This window comes from Homalodisca vitripennis, chromosome X, assembly GCF_021130785.1.
Source record: "Homalodisca vitripennis isolate AUS2020 chromosome X, UT_GWSS_2.1, whole genome shotgun sequence".
NCBI lineage: Eukaryota > Metazoa > Arthropoda > Insecta > Hemiptera > Cicadellidae > Homalodisca > Homalodisca vitripennis.
The window spans coordinates 67,645,475-67,669,600 of record NC_060215.1 but is presented as its reverse complement, the minus strand read 5'-3'; the positions used below and the strand labels follow the sequence as shown (position 1 = coordinate 67,669,600).

Below are 24,126 nucleotides of genomic sequence, written 5' to 3'. Positions count from 1 at the left end.
CTAAGAAAGAATGTCACAATTTTATCGAAAGAAGATTACACTAAGTTGTATCAACAAATTGGACAGGTCAAACAACTTGGAATTGACTGGCAAACTTTGAATAACGAAATCCTTGTCAACGTACTTCAAGAACTTAGAAAAAATTAGTGTAATGAAACGAATTTTCATAACCAAGAGAGCAACTGTGACAAGTCAAGTGAAAAATAAAGACAAACAATTGGTGACAAAGAAGAAAGTTATTAAAGTTGGCGTGAGAGCTACAAAAAACTACCGTTTTGAAGATATGGATGAAGAGAACTCTGTGACTTTGTACAAAAAGCAAGTAAACGACAAGAAGATAATGGATATCGCACTAGAAGAGATTTCTTTTAGGCCACCCAATTTCAAGTGAAAAGAAAAAAGGACGTTCAAAAAACTGTTTGGACAGGACTGGGAGATCTTACCAGGTGAATACTTTGAATGGTACAAGAAAATCATCAATGACACTGAGGCAGTAAATAATCAAGACAATGACAATGATGAAGTTTTTGTGTGAGTGTTTTGTAAGACGAGGTTGCCATAAGAATATAAACAATGATTTCTTGAAGGTGAATTAAATGCTAAATAGTTTTATCAATGTATTTCTTAATTTTCAACTGTAGGCAACTTAAAATCAATGTAAATAATACACTTTTTCAACAAACTATACTGTTTTACCTTTATTATGACCCCTTATCCATTGTCGTGGTTATAAGATATGGTTCGATCAAAGCGTGATATGTCCTTGAGTAATTTAAACAAAACGTGTTTTGTCCAACCCGTTTGTTTCAAATAGTGTTTATGTCCAACTTATTTAAGCACTTTTTACAAAGAAAAAAGGAAACTTTTAACAGAAAAACAGAGTTAATTATAATTTAAATCTATGAACTTCATAATGAGGCAGCCTAAAGAATTGCAAAGCTTAAAAACATATGATCAACAATTTTTTTGTGATTTCCCAATATTTTAGTAACTGTGACAAAACACGATTTGATTTGTCACTCCTCAATTATGAATGTGTATGAATTTAGGTTAAATCTCAATTAGTCTATAGATCTAGGGGACCAGTAGGAATCAGTGTTTCTAGGTGGGGGAGGATTACAAACTAAGGTGGGGTAGATATAAGAAGAAGGAATCAAAGGTTTACCAATATTTACATGAGAAAAGGGCAGAGAATTTGAGTGGGAAAAAGAGATCTACAAACTGCATTTAAGGGCAATTTAAGATTTTTTCGGTACTTTTTCTGTTTCATGTCATTTTGGTGACAGTTTCTATCCCCACGGTGAAGTTTATTTATCATTTTTCTTTTATAATTTCCGTCCAGTTTCTTTGGTCATTTTGGTGTTGCTTTTTCTGATTGGTTAGATTTGGTTACGTAGTTCATTTAAAGAAATTGATTTTCTTTCTCTTTCATAATGCAGGTGAATGCACTTTAAGTATATTACTATTATTGTGTCAGAAAAGCCATTATGTTGTTTTCTTTTACTTTGTAATGGGAATTTGTATTCTTTTTGTACTTCTTTAGCAGTTGGCCACTGCCCTTCTATGTTGAATAACATGGTTAGGTGAGTTTATAATCTTTTTAGCTCTCAAGCATTAGTGATCAGCCTTTTGGAATTAAATATTATACTGAACGGTTCTATCTCGGGGGATGTTTTTCATTCATCATCGTCAGCATGGGACAGCACCAAAGGCCAGAGACATTGCTGCCAGCATATTCAACTACTACTTTAATTTATTTTCTTGTTGAGAAAAAATGAATATGAAAGTGGCTAAAGTAAAAATTTACTGAATAAAGTTTGATATGTGAAATAAACTTACTTGTAAAGAAATATTTCTCCTTGCGGAGAATAACTCTTATCTTTTTACCATCAAAACTGAAGTAAAACTTCTTACTTACACGTTCTCTTGAAATGAATGAACACCAGTAGTAATTCAACATTTGCATCAATACTTTATATTTTTATGGTGTACACAATACATATTACGGTCCAATATATTATATACCAAATTAAACAGTGATACAACTCAATTTATCAGACATAGCCTAAAATCTATTACAATAAATTTAAATGTAATTTTAAATTGCTAAACTGTAATTAAAACTATACAAACTTATTAGAAACTAGCCACCTACCATTCAGGAATTGTTTACAAACATTTACATCCTAATCATTTGTGATGCAGAGTTGAATCTGGGCTTGATGTTTGAAATTAAACGGTTGAGAAAAAATTCTCTACACTATTACTATAATGCATTTTGAGAAAATTTCCGAAATAATGGCTAGACCCACACAGCTTTGGCTAATACTTTCAGTATGTTAAAGAAATGGCTCTTTGGTACATAGGCTAATAAGGATTAATGTTTCAATTCTAATGTCCTAGGCCTATGCACTTAATTTTAGAAGCAGAGGAATGCTGACCATAACTTGAAGAAACATTCACTTACATCTAAATATCATGAGCTATTATCAACACCCTAAGTTAACAGACCTATTAGTAATATAAACTTACAATGAGGTGGAGTCTCTCTTTCCCATATAAGAGTTTTTCGATGAAAATAAACTTTGAATTTTTTCTTGCTAATAATAAAAGTGTTAAGTAGCACAATATCCCAAATCGAGTCATTAGATGATTCCATGGCCTCAAGCCATCCATTGCTTCACTTGGTCTGTCACTGAAACTGTCACTATCATGTTTTTAAACCTGTGAAATGGTGTTTCCATTTCCACATGATCAGAGACCTCATCTTTATTTTTTTCTGCTTTCCAAAGGCTTTAATATATTTCATGAAACTAGATGTATCAAGCATTTGGCTTGCGTCGATGGGTGGTCATTGTCATTAGATCCTTATCACGTTTTCCTATGAAGGAAAAGCATCCTATAAAGAGCAACATAAATTTGCTCGTACATAACGTAATGTAATTTAAAATATTTCTGCTTAGTTTACTGCTAACAACTTTGTTTAATGATAATTGTGAAATAATGGCTTTTAGGCTAAGTTGGAAATATTTCTGCACAGTATGTTAAGTATTAGGAGTAGTTTACCATTGTCAACTATCCATTCCCTCCAAATTAGTTACCTATCAAGAATGTTATTGGCTAAGCGTTAGCAAAGCTTATCACTTGAGGGGTGACTAACAAATTTCATTTTTATTAGTCTGCCTATCCACGAGATATTTTGAAAACAAACGTACATGTAGACTAACTTTGACATAAAGCTTCTATTAAATAAGGAACATCGTGTTCAATGAAGGTGTATGTCACTCCATGGGATTTCACTTAGCGATAGAAAACATTTTTATATTGGTCTTAAGCCTCAGACACGAGCGGTAAGCGTTGGGCTGTGAGCGTTAAGCGGCGCCGCCGACTTAAAGTTTATTGTTTGTATTGTACATACGAGAACACTCGACACTGGCTGACAGAAGTGTGTCTATGCGACAATTCGTGGTGTCGCTGATCCGCCACTTGGCGCCAACACCAGACATTTATATGTTTTTTTCCTGTCACTCAACGCTGAGGTCATGCTGTCATTGATGTACACCATTTAGGACCCAAACGCCCGTCTAGCTCCTTCTCTGCTTTATTTTAAGCAGCAAACCCACTATATCTTTCTTCTCCAAAAGGTGACACCAGGTCTGTTAATGTTAATGATTATTGAATTGCTTTTTCCGGAGATGAAAGAATAGTGTCGCACCTGCTCTGGACAGGATAAAACCAAGATTCAAACATAGCAGTTTCATACGTTAATAAATAACCATATGGCTAGACTCACTTGCAGTAACATGATATATGAAGACAAGGGCATTAGATTCATTGTGAAAAAAATATAAATGGCATTACTTTTTAACAATATTTAATTCGAAAATTATTTGTATAATGATGGATTTTAATAAATAGTCGTTTGCAAAAGATGCCCTATTCAGTCACGGTTTGAGCAGACCAATAGCGCAATGGAAAAATTATTTTTTTTAAACATTTGCCTATCTCTGGCACCTATTTGTAGATATCTGCTGGGTTTTTTAATTATCATAATGTAATTTAAAGTATAAATACGTTGTAGATATACGAATAGAAACATAGAGCTGAGTTTTTATAAACAAGATTGATAAGATTTGTAAAATGTGCCAATTATGCTCAATATTAAGTATACATAAAGATATTTATTTGATAAAAAATAAAGCCTTCTTTTTATAATGTTTTGTGAATAAATCTACAATATTCGTTATCCTAACATTATCAAATTATTTGTATTCATCAGCTTTGAAGAGCCATGTGTTACAGATTAAGAACATTATATTTTCTCATTAGGAATTTATAAAATATTCTATACAAGTTACAAAGAAACAAAACATTATATATATATATATATATATATATATATATATATATATATATATATATATATATATATATAGGTATGTATGTATATAAATCCTTGGGGAGGATTTGACTCACACATTATCAGTAACCTACCAGTTTTTTAAAAACATTCTGTATAATCCTTGTTGATGAAATGTTTCCTGTTTCAGTACATCCTTTTCTTTCAACCTTTTTAGATTTGCTTTCTTTTTCTTCCATCAAAGCTTTAAGGGGGTTCGGTATGCCCTATCTTTCCCATGTTAATTTGGCCAATTTTATGTACCTTTTTCTCAGAAACCTTTAAAGCTATCATCATCAAACTTTAGGACACTACTATTTAGACCTTTGTTAACATTTAGAGCGGAAAAAAAGTAAAAAAAAGAAGTTTTTATTTAATTTGTTGTAAATAAAAAATTTATTAATTTTTTGTAAAATAGTTTATAATTATATTTTTTTTTAATAAAAATTTAAAATAGATTTTTATAATGTCTTCCGCTCTAAATGTTAACAAAGGTCTAAATAGTAGTGTCCTAAAGTTTGATGATGATAGCTTTAAAGTTTCTGAGAAAAAGGTACATAAAATTGGCCAAATTAACATGGGAAGGATAGGGCATACCGAACCCCCTTAACGGCATCTGATCTATTACTTCATTTTAATGGAAGTCAATACCTAGTATGAAAGGCACATTCATTAGAAATTATCAATGACACATCTATAGTATACAGATGAGCACATTCACATCAATTATGGTAAATTTTTCATCTCTAAAGGTTTATTCCACAAACACAGCAAGAAGACAAGGAAGTTGTCCAACCTCAACTGTGATGGTTCCTTGCGAAAAACAGGTTATTGACCTTGTTAAAGTCTGACACCTACTCATTTTTCGGTAGTGTCAGATTGCTATACAAACGTAGTGTACTCGTACAGATCATACGAAAAGAAAAAGGTTAAATGTTAACGTTACAATAAATCTTACATACCAGTATAGAGCACGCTATACCACGTGTCGCACAACAGGCTTCGCTAAGGTTGCATGCAAAATCTCAAATCTAAATAACGCATTGTATTCTCTAGATGTTCTGTGGACAGTACAGAACTTGTTTAGTAAGTTAGGTTTTATAGTAGTGTTCAATTAACATTTCCAGTAATCTAGGGAGAGTACTACAACGTAAGAGTGTGCTTAAGTCAAATATTGTCACTGACTTTTTACGTTGAGTCCAATCTATCATATTTTCGTTTTACTCTATGAATAAAGTTTTACAAGTTCAAAATCAAACTTAAATACCGTTCCTCATATATAAATGAAGTTTAATATTAAATTTCAAGTCTTTAGGTCAGTTCGTTTTCGAAATATCGTGCGGACAGACAGACTAACAGAAATGAAATGTTTCAGTCCCACTTCACTAAAGCTCAACCATTAATTAATTTAGTATATTTAATATCGAATATGCTGTAAAGGGGCCAACTTGATAAAAATAAGCCACTAATCAATAATAATGATAATAATTAAACTACAAACTAGATAACAATATAATAAATACATAAATAAATAAAAAAACTACTTTTTACAAGAATATAAATTAGGTACAATTTACTAGAGAGGTCCCTTTGAAAAAGAAAAAAAGCCACAAAACACACAGATCCACCATGAAATAGGATATTTTTAAACGAAGCTGGCAGATTGAAGTTGCGTCTGTGCCGCGAGGTGCGAGGACAGTCATCAAAAAGGCATGCTGCACTGTAATAACTGTGTCACAAATCGGCTGTGTCACAAGCAGCGTGTGTCCTAGTCGAAGACAACACCCACTACCTCCTCGCAACGGCTCCGCCGCGCCGGGACGCTATGTAACATGTTATAACACTGCCTTTGATTCACCGTAACTTGATATTATCGACTGACTAACGGAACTCCACCTAGTTCTTAAGTTCCTCTTCAGTACTGAGACGATGTCTGATTGACCATAACTTGATTTAGTCGACTGACAATTGAAACTCAACCTAGCTTTTAATTTCCTCTTCACTACTGATATAATGTCTGATGCTGAGTACACATCTGTGAACCATTTTGTTCTCTGTATTTATTTAAATCCAGAGCTCAATATATTTAAATTCTACTTTTTATGCACAATTTTTATTGTTATATTTTATAAATACGGTTTTGATAGTGGATAAAACAACAAATGGTAAGCCTCGTATTCTCCACAAAGAACATAAATACTGAGAAAGTCGTACATTAAAAAATGAAGATATATCATGGAGAAGCTTAGGGCAAGTCTGCAAAGGATCAATAAGGACAAATCTAGAAGTCACCGAAATTGTGTCATCAAGTCACGTTCATGAGGGTCTGCTTCATGTGACGATAGCAACTTTCAGTAGTTCGCCTCAGAACATGACCTCGTTCACAGCGATCAACAGTGGCTGTATTTTACTCTACAGCACCATCAGTTCCTGTGGATAACCGCTATGACATACTATTATTGGAGTTGTACGTCATGCTATTGGTCCCTTCACTCTCATGAAAACCAAATTTAATAAAAGTAAGAGAAGGAAACAAAAGCAAACAAAACCAGAAGAAACAGAAGAAGTAATTTTTGTTGACAACATTTTATTTATTTACAATCTGTTCAATTTGAGAAGAACAATAAATAAATATTATATACAGAAACAACATTGACAGTGTAAAATGAGTTAGATGTTAACCACTGTTAACACTAACATAATTAATTCAAGAACCTAAATGGCAGTTCGGTGGTCGTCTGTACACATTTTTAGAATTGTCATGTAGATTTACCGCAAGGTGGTTTGGATGATCTTCTAATCTTGAAAGATTAATGCGACTGAATTTGGTTATTTCTTCTTTGACTGTTGGGATGTTCAAATCTTGATGTCGCGTTTTATTAGATACATTCCATGGCGCTTTTGCAATTATTCTTAACCATTTTGATTGATACAGTTGTAGTATCTCTAGATTTGAGTTGCTTGCTGTGCCCCATAACTGCACACCATATGTCCATACAGGTTTTTGGATAGTTTTATATAATAGTATCTTGTTATTCAAACTAAGTTTTGATTTAGATCAGAGTAGCCAATTCATTTGATTTGTTTTTAAATTTAGCTTTTGTCTCTTTGTCCAAATGTGGGATTTTCATGTAAGCCTTCTGTCTAAGCGCATGCCCAGATAATTTACTTCAGTTACTTGTTGTTATCAGATCGCCGATGAGTCCGGTCCTCTTATCTTCGACGTCCAGCCTTATCTGATTGCAAGATTCTACCTGTCCAGCTGAGGTTATTACCTGCCGTTCTAGTTTTATTTTATTTGTGCCGTTTATTATATTTATTATTTTAAAATGTCAGAAAAGTGTGAAAGTGCGATACAAATTTCGTTGCTTCTGATGTTGTGGCAAAGTGCATTGAGTGTAAGCGCTGCTTTCACCCGGCGTGCTCACGTGTCGGTTCGACGCAAAATTTTACGAAGGGCAAGTATAGGTCCTGGAAGTGTGACAAATGTGTGGAGGAAACTGCCTCGGTTTCATCGGTTTGTAGCAACGAGGATGCCGATATAAAAAATTCATTGCAGAACTTCTTCAGTCTTTAAAAGACATCAACAAGAACACAGACGAAAAAATCAACACGGTTTTAGAATCTGTCAATTGTTTATCGGCAGAGGTGAAAAACTTACAGTCCAGGGTGTTCGAGCTGCAAAATTCTTAGCAGAAGTTGGAAGCCCGCTGCAGTGACTTTAGAACAAATAAGCACGAAGCTAAATGAAGAGGTGCGTAATCTAAACAATCAGCTGCAAGACATCGAGCAGCATTCGCGCTCGGCCAACATCGAGATCGTCGGACTGCCAAGTACACATAGAGAGGATATATACTTTTGTCTTCAAAAAGTCGCTCGCACCATCAATGTCCCCTTCAGAAAAGAGGATTTCTCTATCGCTCACCGGCTGCGTCTCTTCTCCAAAAAGCACGTCCATCCGCCAATAATTGCACAGTTTATCTCCAGGAAGGTGAGAGAAGAATGGTTGACGGCTGCAAGAGGGAGGAAGAACATCAACGCCTCTGATGTCGACCCAGCGTTGATCAACAATCCGGTGTTTATTAATGAGCACCTAACCCCCCACAATAAGGCAATTCTCGGGCGAGCACGGAGACTCCAGCGAGAGAAGAAGATCAGTTTTGCGGGGTTCTTCAACGGAAAGATTCTCGTCAAGGTGTCTGAGGGTGCTGAGACTGAAAGAATTACTTCTCTCTCCGATCTCGACAAGTTTGACCAGTAAAACTCTATTCTGCACAAGGTACACATTTTAGTTATGTTATTGTATTTTTGTTATTGTTAATTTAAATATCTGGCAAACAAAATTTTTATTCTATTTTTTTCTTTTAGCTTAGAGAAAGTTTTTTTATTTTTTACAAGAATTAATCGATTTATTTTGATAAGAATACATATCTGTATAAATAAGAGTACATTTTATGTTATTATTCTTTCACCAATAGTATATTATAAATGGTTTATTAAATCAGTCTTTTTAACCATGTGTTCATTTATGTTGTGTCCATTTTTCAGTTTATATTGGCAAATCCATAGTTTTATTAATTTATATCAATCGTATTCGTTTAGTGTTAAAATATTTGAGTAAATGGCATATAAATAGAATTTTGTTAATTTCAATTAATTTCATCCTTCAAATTAAATAATCTCAAACAAAAATCATAATTAACTTATTAATAATTCATGAATGCTTATATGATATTTTGTTAGCATTTCATCCTATTTTATTTAATGAGTAATACTAGTATAGTAGAGAATTTATAGCATGACCGGTGACTTCGAGATGCGCCGTAGGCAAAGACGGAACTAAAGTGGTGGGGGGTGGAGCGGCTCAGTCTGTTGCCGTATTTAGCCTTGTGAACTTCAGTCTCCAGTCTTCTATACGTGCCGCCCAAAAAACATTCGCTTGTGCCAATTCACGAGTTGTAATACAATTTGTGAATTAATTGCGTTGTGCTCATTACGTTTTAAGTAAAGAGTTTGAGATGGATCATAATGTAAAAAGTAAAATTGGAGGTAGAAAGGTTATACACGGCCAAGCAAGAGAAGTGCTTCCCATTTTATGAAAAGGGAAGCAGAAACCAACACACTTATAAATTTGAAGAAAGTTCAACAGCGTGTCGTAGAGGCAACTGTAATTTCTGAAAGTACGCTGAGACGAATTTTGAAGGAGGAAAAAAAATAAGTCCAATTGGCAATTCTTTTAGTACGCCCAACAAAGTAAGAAAACGCAAACATACTAAAAGTAATCTGGACAATTTTGATTTGGGTGTAGTTCGAAGAACAATAAATAATTTTCATCGACAACGGGGTTTTGTTATGTTAACTATTGCGTGTGGATCGTTGGCGATATTGTTATTTTAAGTATACATCATTAAATTAACTTGATACAAGTTGGTAGATAAAACTGAGTTTTTTCTTATTCTACTATGTATATTGACAAATTAGTTTAACCAGTTTTATATTAATTTTTAATTTAGCAGCTAGGCTATGTCAGTTGAAAATTTTGTAGTGTATAATTGTATCTACTATCGTAAATCCTGAAGCTTACACGGTTAGTATATGATAAATTGAATTTTAATGGCTAACAAAGCGTAACAATTACAATTCTGAACTGTTGTCGTCGTTGGAGATCAAGAATAATATAAATTCCTACCCTTTCCCAATTTATGAGAACCCTTTCTTACCACCAGGTATCTCTACTGCGAACTCATTAAGAAGGGTGAGCTATGAACACAATTTCGGCAGAACATAGTCATTGTTAAGATCACGTACATCCGGTCCCAATATTTCCAAGATTCCCTGTATTGAATTCCCCATCATAAAAGTCCGTCGCCGTAACTTCAAAAGAGTCTAGAAATGTTCAAATATTCTCAAGGTCTCCTATACTAAATTGCTCATCATAAAAGACCACCGTGGTAAGAACATAAGGGTCTAGAAATGTTGGCAAATACTACAATATTCGGCTCCCGCCACCACTTTGAGCCGGGAGCCGAAAACTCTCAGTAGGGTTAGTAGCACCGTATTCACTCCCCTACTTTAGATTGTGCCCCCACGCGCTCAACTCCTCCACTCCTCACGCGCATCCCACCGGTCATGCTATAACTTCCCTAGAGTACAAATTCTATCAGTCCGGTTGATATAAATTTACCATCCAATAATACATCTTTTTTTAGATCTTACTTATTGTGACTATTTTTTCATAACATTGAGTAATTTTATTCATAGCTTTAATTAAGTGTATACCTAAGGGTCTATTTTTTTAAATATCATATGTAAAACACCCAAGTTCTTAGTCCAATTAAATTTATCTTTATGTACTACAGCTAAACAATACGATGCTATATCTACAACCATAACAGTGTATAGTCTAATATTAGATATATTATATTCAAGTACTAGTGTTATAGAAATCTTGTCTTTTTAAATGTATTGATGATTATTTCGTTTCTTTATTCCATGGTTATATTTAACTGTAAAGGATTATGTGTCCTCAGCTGGGGGGTAGTCTGTGTCGGGGTTCCTGTCCACGAACAGGGACGATGACGGCTCTTTTAACTTTCACAAGTGCTTAGAAATTTCTGGTACTCAACATTTGTCAAATTTTTTCAAGGTCAGGAGAGCAATGATTGTCTAAAAATATGTCATTGCATTATTAGGAGCTACTATAAAAATTTTAACGAACTACTAGTTTACCTAAATGATATGTCATGCTTAGATATAATTGTATTGACCGAATGTTGGTTTGGGAGGGGGAGGAGGGGGAGGCATTGGAGGGGTTTGACATTGTGCTGACGGACAAGCAACGTAACAGAAATGACGGTGTTATTGTTTACTACAGTAAACGTTTACTAGCCACTGCTTCACAAATAACACTCGGTGACGTTTACGGTATCTACATGGAATTTAATTACTACAATAAATACTTTTACATACTTGCACTTTATTGTACCTTTGACAGTAATTTAAACTTGTTTTTATCTCAGTTGGAAACGTTTGGAATCATTTAGATAAGAGAAAGATGGGGATAATATTGGTTGACATAAATATCGACTTACTTAAAAGTACTGCAACGAGCGATAGATATTTAAATATTTTACTGGGTTCAGGATTTTTTCAGTGCATTGATAAACCAACAAGAGTGACTAATAACTGCTCGTCATGTCTGGATCACATTTTTCTACGTTACTATGACATGAACAAATCAAAGTACAATCAGCTGTGCTCCCGACTGGCGTGAGCGACCACTACAGTACTGGCCTGACTATCACTGTCACTGCCACTGCCACTGTACCTCATGCTGACAACCTCGCTGGCGAGTCCACTACACAGGACATGCATTTACTCAGCCATAACCTCGCTCACTTGAACTGGGAACTTGTCATGAGTTGCCAGGATATCGCACCTTGTGCAGAGCAATTTGAAAGAACAATTTCCCGTCTTATGAAAGCCTCTTCCAAACAACTAATAAGGCATTCCACCCGCAAAAAAATTAAAACCATGGATTTCAACCGATTTAATCAAATTAATTCGAATTAGAGACAAAATAAGCAAAAGATTGAAAAAAAACAACCTTTCAAAACGACCTTTATCAATTTTTCCGCACGCTCAGACAAAATTTAAGCAAGTCCCTTAAAAAATATAAAAAAATATTACAGATCAAAACTTAACAATTCTCAAAATAACCTTAAAATGTTCTGGACTATTATAAATGAACTTGCAGGTAACGTAAAAAAGAAAGATCCATTTCCAATCCAAAATATTTTTCCAGATACCCCTTATATAACTCATAGTATTTGTAAACAAGTAGCCGATGATTTTAACATATTTTTCTCCACAGTAGGACACAGCCTAGCTAGTACTATTCATTTAAGTGGGGACCCGGTTTTGAGTGATGCGGACTACAGGCTGGATACCGTGTTTACATTACACACTATAACTGAACTCGATATAATACGACATGTGACTGGACTGCGCGGGGGATCTGCCCCTGGACGTAATGGTATCTCGGCCACTACGTTAAGGGATAACATTCATGTATTTTCTAAACCTCTCCTGCAGTTAATTAATTGAAGTCTTTCTTCTGGGATTTTTCCAGATATTTTTAAAATTGCAAAAGTAATTCCTTTGCATAAAGGTGAGAGCTTTTTAGATAAAAATAATTTCCGTCCCATTAGCCTTTTGAGTGTATTCTCTAAGATTCTTGAACTAGTAATTAAAGAACAATTTATAAACTATCTTTCTAATAATCAAATCCTGTGTGACTGTCAGTATGGGTTCAAAGAGGACAGGAACATTTCTGATTCTCTGTTCGATGTCAATAGGCAAATTAATGACGCAATATCCAACAACTTACGTGTTATTCTAATATTTCTTGATCTAAGAAAAGCGTTTGATAGCATCGATAGAAATAAGTTGATTCTAAAATTGGAGTATATTGGAGTAAATGATAATGCGCTTTCTTGGTTCACAAGCTACCTCACGGATAGGCTACAGACTGTGTCTATCTGTGGGACTGAGAGTGATGCGCTTCCTGTGGACTACGGAGTTGTCCAGGGCAGTACGTTGGGTTTTTTTATATACATAAACAATATTTCTAAATTAAATATGAACGGCAAACCTGTCTTATTTGCCGATGATAGCCTTATTTTAATTAAGGGCAACGATTGGGTTGATGCTCGTTCAAAAGCACTATATGACCTTATGGTCCTAAAGAGTTGGTTTGATCAAAATGTTCTTTCACTAAACACCTCGAAAACTAAATTTATGCCCATTTCTCTCAGGGAGTCTACAGACTATTTCCTGGACGGACTAGTTGTTCACAGTTGTGGCAGTTATAATAATGAAGTTTGCTCTTATGAAAGTATTGAAAATGTCTCGTCTTATAAATATCTGGGCGTTGTCTTTGATAAGCGTTTGAAATGGTCTTGTCATATTGAATATGTGAAGAGAAGAACAAGGAAATACATATTTGCATTCAAACAATTAAGGGAAATTTTAAATGAAAAGGCAATTAAACTTGCCTATTTTGCCTACGCCCAGTCATTGTTTTCATTTGGAATAATAGCCTGGGGCGGAGCGTACAAAACACTTCTGCAGTCACTGCACGTAGTTCAGAACCCAATTTTAAAGGCTGGGTACAAAAAATGTAGGAGATATCATACTGATACCTTATATAAAGAAACTGCTATTCTGTCAATCCGTAAAATCTTCATAAAAACAATCCTCGTCCATATTTATAACAACTTTACAACAATCTTCTCAACAACTTCACATTCTCATAATACTCGATATGCACGGAATATTGGAGTTGTTCCAATGCAAATTAGTAAATCCATATAATCAACTAACTCTTTCTTTATATCCCATCTTCTATTTAGAAATCTTTGTCGATATTTTCCTGATCACCACATTTTCGATTCACCACCGGTATTTATGTGTAAAAAACGTTTAAATGAATGGTTGTCTCTTATCAGTATTGGCGAGGCTGAATCAATTATTATACGGCTGAATACAGACGGGACTACTTCTAACATTGGCCCCCCTCCTTATCTGACCTGTTACTCCACTACCGACAATTATGAATGGTTTTATGGTGGCTCTTAGTATAATTTATCTATTTAACTTTACTGCTTCACTTTAATTCTCTCAATCAACCGGTGTATATAAGTTAATACTCTGTCGTTTCTTCTTGATTCTGGAAATACACTATTCTAGATTTTAATACTTTTAATTAGTCGCTTAGATTGACATTAGTACAATATTTCATGAAGTGTGTGTGTGTGTGTGTGTGGCCGCGCGCGCGACGAGCGCACCACGTAGCACGCATGATTTTTATATTTAATAAAGACAACAAATTACAATCCGTCCACGGTTTCATGACAGCAACTCGAGCCTACGCACAGGCTTTCTATAGGACCATGTAGGCTTATTTCCTAGGTCACTAATATTTTTTATTAATGAGTTCAACTTCTTAAAATAAATTAACTGCTACTATTAACGAATGTACAACTAGTTATATAAATAGATTCTTTAATTGTACGTTAATAACTTATAATTACTGCTTAATTTTTACATTGTTACACTTTGTTTATGTTTAAGGAGTTTTGAGTTTGTACACTATTTCATATACCGAAATTGGAAATAAATTATGATTCAATTCAATACTTGGGGTAAATGAACGTTATTCAATGTAACTGGAGGACAAGAATTTTGATTTAACGTAAACGTTATGTGAGCTGATTTATTTTCGTTAGTTTTGATTCTCCATGGCTTAAACCAATTAGCAGTTGCATACAAGCTCTGTTGTAAGTAATAGAAGAAATAATGAGCAACAAATGAAGATCCCGCTAAAACAATCTCCATTGCTAGTGACAGTCATGCTCACTACATCTCTGGCCTGGTTAGAGAAAATCTGCACTCGCAAATAACCGTTAGTGGTCTGTAAACCAGGAGCCGGTATATTGACCGTCGCGTGTACCTCTGACAAATGCACCTTCTGCAGACCACTGCTACGTCCTCATAGCGGGCACAAATTATGTAGTGAACGGAGTGGGACACAAAACATACAAGGAAATGGAAAACTCGATTATACAATAAATTGAGCTCAATCTCTAAAGTGATAGTAAATACCATTCCACACCGTTACGAATTGGCACCAAACAGCTTTGTAAAAAGAACGTCAGGTTGATAACAAATTACATAGCGGAACTGTGTTGTCGCCATGAGGGAGTAACGTTGATGGACTGGAGCAATATACGACGACCGGGCTTTACACTGCATAGTATACCATGTACTAGTAGTAGGACAAGAGAACACTAGCACGGCTCATCATAGGTATCATACCTACGCTGAGGCCGTGTCCAACTCTATCGCAGCCTCCAGTAACATCGCTGATAATTCAATTTTTTAGGGCACCCTCTTCAGATAGCCAGGTAAATTAAAAAATTTCTTAATCACAAAATTATCTCTTCCATTTGCTTCACCAAAATGCAATGGATAGCAACAAATTAAGGCGATAATTAGCGAGGGGCATTCCCTTGGCTTATTTGTCGTAGCCGAAAATTGGTACGACAAAACAAATGTCGAATCCCTAAAAATTCCAAATTATAAGTTGCCAAAGGGTTTGGAGTTGTTATTTTTGCCAAACGCCAAATCTCATCTCATCGCCAATCTTAACTTAATTTAAAATTAAAACACGTCAGACACAAATTTTAATGCTGGAGGTATCAAATTGTTCCAAACTGCGAGTTTAACGGTCTCCCAGTGTAATAAGTCATTTTTTCTCGAGTTTTTAAATCCTCCTGAGAGACCTGACTAGGAACCGTGGTTATTTCATTATACTGGGCAATATCAATATAAATGTTTTCGATCTCCAGGACCAAAAAACAAAACAATTTGATGACATTCTGTATTCTTTAGGTCTTGCCTGGTCCATCAACACTCCAACGAGAGTGTCAGCACCATCTTAAACAGCGATCGATAACATCATAATGAACATTCCGAACGTGGAAGCATCTGTGGTCATAACAGTAGCCAAAGAGGGTCTCATTAATAGTAATAAACTGGAAAAGATCCTCATGATTGATACAAGAAAAGAGACATACGATCTACAAACATTTCCATTTAGAACTCTCTTCTCCAGAAAGAGGACTGGACCTTTTTAAACATGCATGCATTTGAGGAAAATGCCTACTTTTCCAGAATTACTTTGATCATGGTTGTTGGAAGCACCGATTATTGGGGGTTTCCCCTGGGTATCTCACCTCCACTACTAACTACAGGGAACAAGGGCCTCCATAGTCAGTTCCTCGAGCCGAGATTGTTTTCTCTGCCCTTATCGCAATTAGTGTAGGTTCTTTTTCGCCACATACCACATTCATGATTACCACATTTCTCATCACAACGCTCCCACTGGAATGGAAGGGCGTATCGGCTACTTCTGATCCTTTCCAAGCCCCAATCCCCCGGTACCCGCCATTTTGACTTACCAAAAGGTACTGCTACCTATTACCACAAACCCGGGATGACCGATCCCGTGTTCGGCACCAATAGATACAGACGACGGAATCCAAAGGCCCCTTCCTCCTTCGTTTTAGTAAACCCACCTTAGATGTGTTTTTCTCCTAAAGCCTTCGATTGCGTATAACAGTTTGCTTCTTTAAAAATTGGAACCGCAAGATATTCGGTGTGTGCCACATATGTGGCTCAGTTCTTTTCTATGTGGTCGAACTCACGTCTTCCGTTTCTGGAACCAAAAATCTTAAGCTATGATTTTCCTCAGGAATCAATACTGAGTCCTTTACTATTTTTGATAGATGTGAACGATATTGGTTCATTATTACAGCAAGGGCGACTCATCAAGTATGCCGATGACACGACTCCGATGGCATCAGTGAAAATTAAAAATCTTGTTTCGAAATTGAAACCTTTCAATAATTGAATTGCTGCTTGTAAAGCTTTAACCAAATCAACCTGAAAGTAAATTCGACGAAGTCAAATTTCATAAATTTCTGCTCGAGACCAATGGAAACCATGTATAGTCCAGCAGTTATGTTGGAAGATAACATACTCTAAGAAGTCTGTTCCAAAAAGTTCCTTGGAACTCACCTTGTCGAGGTCTGACACGGAACTCGTATGTGGAAGCAATATGCTCAAAATTGTCTTCTGCAATCGTTGCCTTGAGAACTCTGTCTGGATACTGCCCAACTCAGGTACTGATGACTGCGTACTATGGATTAATTTATGCCCACCTTCACATGTAGTGACGCTAAGGAGCGCATGGGTAAATGCAGATTTTATGAGATTATTTCGACTCCGTATAAAATATATGTAGTAACTATCATCCTATTAGTTTACTTTTAACTTTTTCTTAAGTTTTTGAGAAAATAATGAAGAAAAAATTAGTTGCTTATTTAGATAAAATAAAGTTTTTTAGTAAAAACCAGTTTGGTTACAGAGATTCACTGAGTACAGAAGATGCCCTATTAAATTTTTTGTCTGAAATTTTTAATGGTTTAAATACAGAGAATTATACAGCAGGATTATTTTTAGACATAAGAAAGGCCTTCGACACTGTTGATCATAAAATTTTGTTGAATAAGCTTTTGAAAATTGGAATAAGAGGAAATATTTACAAATGGTTTGATAGTTATTTGCTAAATAGGAAACAATGTGTGAAAATTGAGGACTGTTTAAGTGAAATGAAGGTTATTCACCAAGGGGTACCACAGGGCTCAGTACTAGGGGCTATCCTTTTTCTAATATTCATTGATTTTTGCAATGCTAAATTTAAAGGGAAATTAACTTCATTTGCTGATGATACAGCCCTGTGTTACACAGAAAAAAAAATATAAATTCAGTTGAAGATAAAATCAATTTTGACCTTAAAGCAATTCAGTGATAGTTTTCAGAAAATCACATGTTATTAAATGTAGACAAAACAAAGTATATGATATTTAGTTTAAGAAAAGAGGTTAGTTTTAGTAATCCAGTAATTTATAAATGTATTAAGTGTCTATGTGAAAACAAAATTTGTCATGAAGCATGTAAGGAAGTTGGGAGAGTCAACACTATAAAATATCTTGGAATGTTGTTGGATCAAGAATTGAAATGGTAAGTACATATCTCATCACTAAAAAATAAACTTAGCAATACAATTAGGTATTTCTTTTTTCTAAAAGGGATATGTGATAAAAATATTTTTAAAATGCTTTATTATTCATTAGTTCAAAGCAGAATAGAGTATGGTTTGGTCTTTTGGTGCGGTACCTATGATTCAAATATTTATCCAATTAACATGATACAAAAGTTCTTTATACACCTGATTTCAAATAAGAGTAAATATGAAAAAACACGTCCAATATTTTGTTCTCTTAATATTTTACCTCTAAAAAATTTGTTTATATATAAGGTTTTAAAGCTATTTTATAACAGAAGTGGACACACACAACAATACAATAATTACAAATGCATATTAAGAAATCCAAATCAAGCATTGTTACTGAAACCATATACCACTTTTTTTACAAAAACTTTCAACTTTTTAGCTCCAAGAATTTATCATAAAATCCCCCCATTCTTAAAGCAATCAAAAGGTAAGAATACCTTCTTAAAAACGTCTGAAACAGTGGCTTTTGAAATTTGAAGATGTAAACTTTCTTTTAAATATTCAAACGTAGTATTTTGTTTTTTTTTCTGAACAAGTTAAATTTTTTATTTAACTGTTAATTAGATTCTTTTATATATTGCTGTATATAAGTTGTATAAGCTATCTCTAATTTATAAACTTTTTAGACTCATGAAATCTTTTGTTTTAGCACTAGAAGATTACTTGAGGCGTTCAGAGGCCAATCTGACTAACTCCATTTTTTTTAATTTTCGGGTTTTAACAGGGTTGGAATTGTCTACTGAATAATTTTCAGTGGGCAAAATGACTAACTCCCACAGTTCAATGGTTTGCTGCTAGAATGCGCTATCTACTCTGCCAACTGAATATTTTACTGGTTGTTTCAGTAGCCAGAGTGATTAACTCCATGTCTCCATGACATTTGTTGTTTATTGTTGAACTGCTTGTGTAAAAGGTTATGTTTGTGCAATATGACGGTGTTTTACACCTTTACAATGTTTGTTTATGTTGTATGATTATATTATGAGCTTATTTCAATAAGGAAAAAGCCTAAAATGAGTGAGCTCAGCAGTGAAAGTGACATTTTTGGTGACAACACGGACTCGGATCCAGACTTTATACCAGGTTCAGATTTAGACAATACTAAACTTAATAATACTTAATTTCGGTTAAGTCGAAGCCTAAAAAGTTCAAGTACAGACTCTAATGAGGTTCACCAGTCAAATGATGGGTTAGGCGAGGAAATCAGTGAATCTTTATTTTTAAATGTTGAGGTTAGGCCTAGCCCTGTAGCTGTTAGAGGGCGTAAACGTAAAAGAAACCCTGATAGTTGGAAGAGGACAAAACACAATAAAAAGAGACTTTCTGGTAAAGAGTATAAAACTAGATCAGGGCATACAATCGCTGAAAAAGTCTTTAATGACAAACAGTGCAAGTGTGCAAGAAAATGCAATGACAAAATATCACCAGAGGACAGGGAAACTCTTTTCAAGTCATTTTACAGTTTAGGTAATCAGACCCAACAAAACATATTTATCCACGGTTGTGTGAAATTCGAATAGTATTATCAGACGTCGACCTACCAATCAGTCTAAGCCACCAAGAAGCCATAGTTTTTTCGTTTTTTGTCAGAGTCAAGAAACGTCGACATTCGGGTTTTGTAAAACATACTTTAGACAAACCTTTCAAGTGTCTGATGGCCGAATTCATAATTGTTTGTGTTAAGAATGAAATAAACTGTGTTGTAGATGGAAGAAGGAAATTCAACTCCAGGAAATAAAAGTTGACATTTCCGATGTTGTTTAACCATATAAATTCATTCCCTGCTTACTGTAGCCACTATACAAGGTCGCACAACCCCAATAGAAAATATTTACACCCTGACTTAACAATTAAAAAAAATGTATGACTTGTATGTCTTGTGGTGTGATGAAAACCAAAAAAGCTCCGGTTTAAAGAAAAAATGTATTATCATGTATTTTCAACTAATTTCAATCTGCATTTTAAACCACCACTTAAAGACACTTGTCAAGTGTGTGATTGTTTTAAAAATAGACTTACACTAGCAAATGAAGATGAAAGGAAATTAATAGAAATTGAGAAGGAGCTACATCTAAGAAAGGCAGAACAGGCAAGAGACAGTTTAAAAGGAAGACCAGGGTAAATGTTCGGATGACTATTACGTGTTAACTTTCGATCTCCAGAAAGCTTTGGCTTTCCCAAAACTGTCTACATCTGTAGCATACTATAAAAGAAATCTGTATGTTTATGACTTTGGTGTTCACGTTTTTAATAATAAGAAAGCCTACATGTATGTATGGCCTGAAACCGAAGGTTCTAGGGGTTCTCAGGAAATAAGTTCTTGCCTTACAAAACACCTGACTATCCATGGCAATAATGCAAAACATATTGTCATGTACTCAGACTCATGTGGCGGTCAGAATCGCAACATCAAAGTTGTTTTATCTCTTATGAAATACCTGCAAAATCAGCGTGGCAACACTGAAACTATTGACTTGAAGTTCCTTGTACCAGGTCATAGTTACCTCCCAAACGACTCAGATTTTTCTTTTATTGAAAAGAGAGCAAAAACTAGTAGCAAACATCTATTCACCGAGAGATTGGTATGATATTATTCTTAGTTGCAGGAAAACGAACAAATATTTGCTCACTGAAATGAACCATGAAGACTTCTATTCAACAGAGACTTTAGAAAAATCTATAACGAACAGGAAAAAAAAATGTTGAAGGTGAACCAGTGAACTGGCTGAAAATTAGATGGATTAGAATTGAGAAAAAACCGAACCATTTGCTGTAAAGTATAAAGTTACTTTCTCACCAGACATGCCATTTGGAAAAATAAACATCCGAAAGAAAGAACATGGACGTCCCTTGGAAAACCTAGCCAATGTGCCACAAGATCTTGTTTATCACACATCAAGACCGATCACCATGGCAAAAAAGAAGGACATGATGGACCTATTGAAGTTTATACCTCCAGTTCATCACAACTATTATAAAAACTTAAAAACTGAAAGAGGTGTCCTGGAAAATGAACCTGGAAGTGATGATGACTGCATTAACCTACTCAGACTAATGATAAAAGAACCTAAATTTTATCTGTATTTAGGCTTAGGACTTATTTTTTCCTAGTTTCCAAACTCAGCCTACTATTTTTTGTTATCTATAGTAACACTGATTACTTTTTTATTTAACAGATATTTGTTTGCTTTGTATTTGTTTAATAAAGTAACTTGTATAAAAACCACTCAGAATTTTTGTCAACACCTTTCAGTTGGCAATGTGATTAACTCCATATCAAATGTAGTATTTTTTAATTTTTTTAAAGATATATATTTTTTTCTTTTTTTTAATTAAGTGTTAAAAGGCTTCCCTTTACAGTAAAAAGTGAATGAGTTTACTTAAAAATGTGCTAAAACCATAGCAGAGTTTTTTATTCTTAAGTAACTTTAACTGTTAGTTACGAAACATTTCTGTTTTATGGAGTTAGTCAGATTGACCTCTGAACGCCTCACTTTTTCTTATATGTCTAATGTCTCTGAGAGCTGATATTTATTTTTGTTATTTCTATTTTAGCAATGGAGCCTCTAAACAGGTTTTTTACCTTAGAGGTCCTAAATTTTCACTTTTGATTTAATATAAATACTTGTATGTAATATGTAATAATTTCTCTGGTACTTATTAATATTTTTTGTTGTTGTTTAGTTCCTAGATTAAATGTAAATGTGACTAAGATTTTTTTGTAGTCATTCCTGGCATGATGCTCTATTATTCTTAGTGCTAGCTAGTGCTCTCTTTTATTGTTTTCATTTTGTAATTTTTTTTCTAAGAATCTTTTTACTGCACAAGTATTTATTTTTGTAAAAAAATTATGTACAAAAGAAGTGAAAATAAATTATTCTTATTCTTATATCTGTATTGTAAAAGTACCTTTACAGGGTACTTTCAGTTTGCAGTAACTTATACTCTTGGGACAGACAAGTACCCAGTACAAAGTATCTTTTGCAGTAGTCACAATGTGATTAGTTGTCACAGAAGTGAGTGAGCTGCCGAGCTCTGAACAGTTCTGTATTGTGTTAGTTTGGTGTAACTATGAGGCAACACCACCCTGGGCAGTCTGCACATTAAAACGAACAGTTGCCGGTTACTGTAGAGTAACAAAATCTGCTCAAAAACTCACAATTGCCTGTACAGTACTGCTACTATGAACACTAAAGGTAGCAAAGTACCAGCAGGATAATGTGGCCTACATTTTTGTCATTCAATATTTAATCTGTCTTAAAAATTAAACATTTTTAATAGCGGTTTAAAAATTACACGCTCAGGATAATGACTAAGAGGTCCATTATGAGACTAATTGTTGAATTTTGTGGACATCTGGTCAAGATTAATAGTTAATACGGTAATTTAATTTCCGCTTTATTTTTATACTATTATAAAATTCTAATGTCATAGTCAATTACAGTACACTTGTATCTACATTGCATAAACATTCGGTCTAAATCGAATCAAAAGTTTCCGAGCTATGAATTTTTAAAGTTGCAGATTGTTTGAAGAGGTGTGAAGATGACAGACCATAAACTTGTTTATTGTGATATTTAGATTTTAAAACAAATAAAGTAAAACCAAAATTCGTAAGTTACAGAGATTTTTCCAAATTTAATGTAAACCAATCAGTTATTACAATTTCAGACACAACTTGGAATGAAATATATAAACTGAACAATGTGGATGACATAGAAAATGTTATATGCACAAAACTAAAAAAGTGTCTATGATAAGTAATCCCTAATTGTCTATCAAAAAATAAGAAATGATATCTTATTAACTCGGTGATAAAACTAAGAATAAATCTGAAGAAAGTTAAAAAATGTAATTTTACTAAAAATTGTCGACCATTTAATTCCAGTTGTGTTTCCTATTGTTCCCACAATATAGAATCATTATGCACAACGCTGCAGTCATCTTTTAAACGAGATAAACTTGAAGTAAAGCATTAGCTTGATTACCCTTACAGGTACATCTATTCTTGTGATTTTTAGTTTAATCTTTATAAATGTCCAAAAAAATAGGTTTTTGAAGTAAAAGAGCTACATTCTATAATCTATTAAGTTTTGTTACTAATTACCATTAATTTTGTTACCATTAACTACTAACTAATTAAGAAATTAAAATAATATGTAGTAAGTATTAAAAAAAAAAAATTGACATTGAAGTGATATTTTTAAATGTATTTTTGGTCATATATTGTGGCATTTGGGCAAAACATGTAATATATTTCTATCTCCCATTCCATTACGGATATCAAAGAACAAAAATTATGAAATTATCCGACCAAATAATCAATCACTTTATGATTTTTCCTTAAAGTACTGAATTTTTTTGTACAATTGGAAAGCACATTAAGATATGACGTACCATTGGACATGTGCTTTCTTGAACACAAGAAATGTTCAAAAAATAGTTTTAATGAAACTTTGTTAACCCTAGAACTGGCAATGGTATCTATTTCAACAGCCACACAGATTTGTTTTATAATGTATTCCATTTCATAACTGTTAGTCTAAATGTAAACAATTATATGTCAATTTATTCACAAATATTTGCAGAACATTATAATAACCTTTTGTTTCCACGTAAATTTTTAAACTTTTTAACAAAATTAATAAAATATATATTTTTCAGAAATTATTTTAGCAAATATTTTGTTGTGCAACTGCATAGCAATAAGTTTAACATTAAAAAAAAATCATAAATATATCACTTATTCTAAATGTGCTGATTCCAAAATTATATATTTATCCAAACTTATACCTCTATACAGCAGGGGTTACTTCTGCCTGATTTATACCTTCCAGTTGAACCCACACTGGGCACAGCAAAAACCGATGTCATCACTTAAATCTGTGCAACCTTATGGATGTCCAGGAGCGGCACATTACTAACTCAAATGTTGAGGTTATGGAGTGCAAGGGTAAATCGATAAGTCTAGTCTACTGTGGGGAGATGACTGGTGGTGGGGTTTGTTACCTAGGTGTCTAAGGTT

The 24,126-nt window shown here is 34.1% G+C and overlaps 1 protein-coding gene across 1 annotated transcript in view; it reads right to left on the bottom strand.

Annotated features, from left to right (window-relative positions):
* The window catches only part of LOC124369127 (ceramide kinase), a 46,822-nt gene extending 44,052 nt beyond the window's left edge, over positions 1-2,770 (bottom strand). Inside the window, exon 1 of the mRNA XM_046826890.1 lies at positions 2,533-2,770. Within this exon, the coding sequence (XP_046682846.1) occupies positions 2,533-2,659 (127 nt within the window). The 5' untranslated portion in view covers positions 2,660-2,770. The remainder of the gene's footprint in view (positions 1-2,532) is intronic.
* Positions 2,771-24,126: the final 21,356 nt, after the last annotated feature.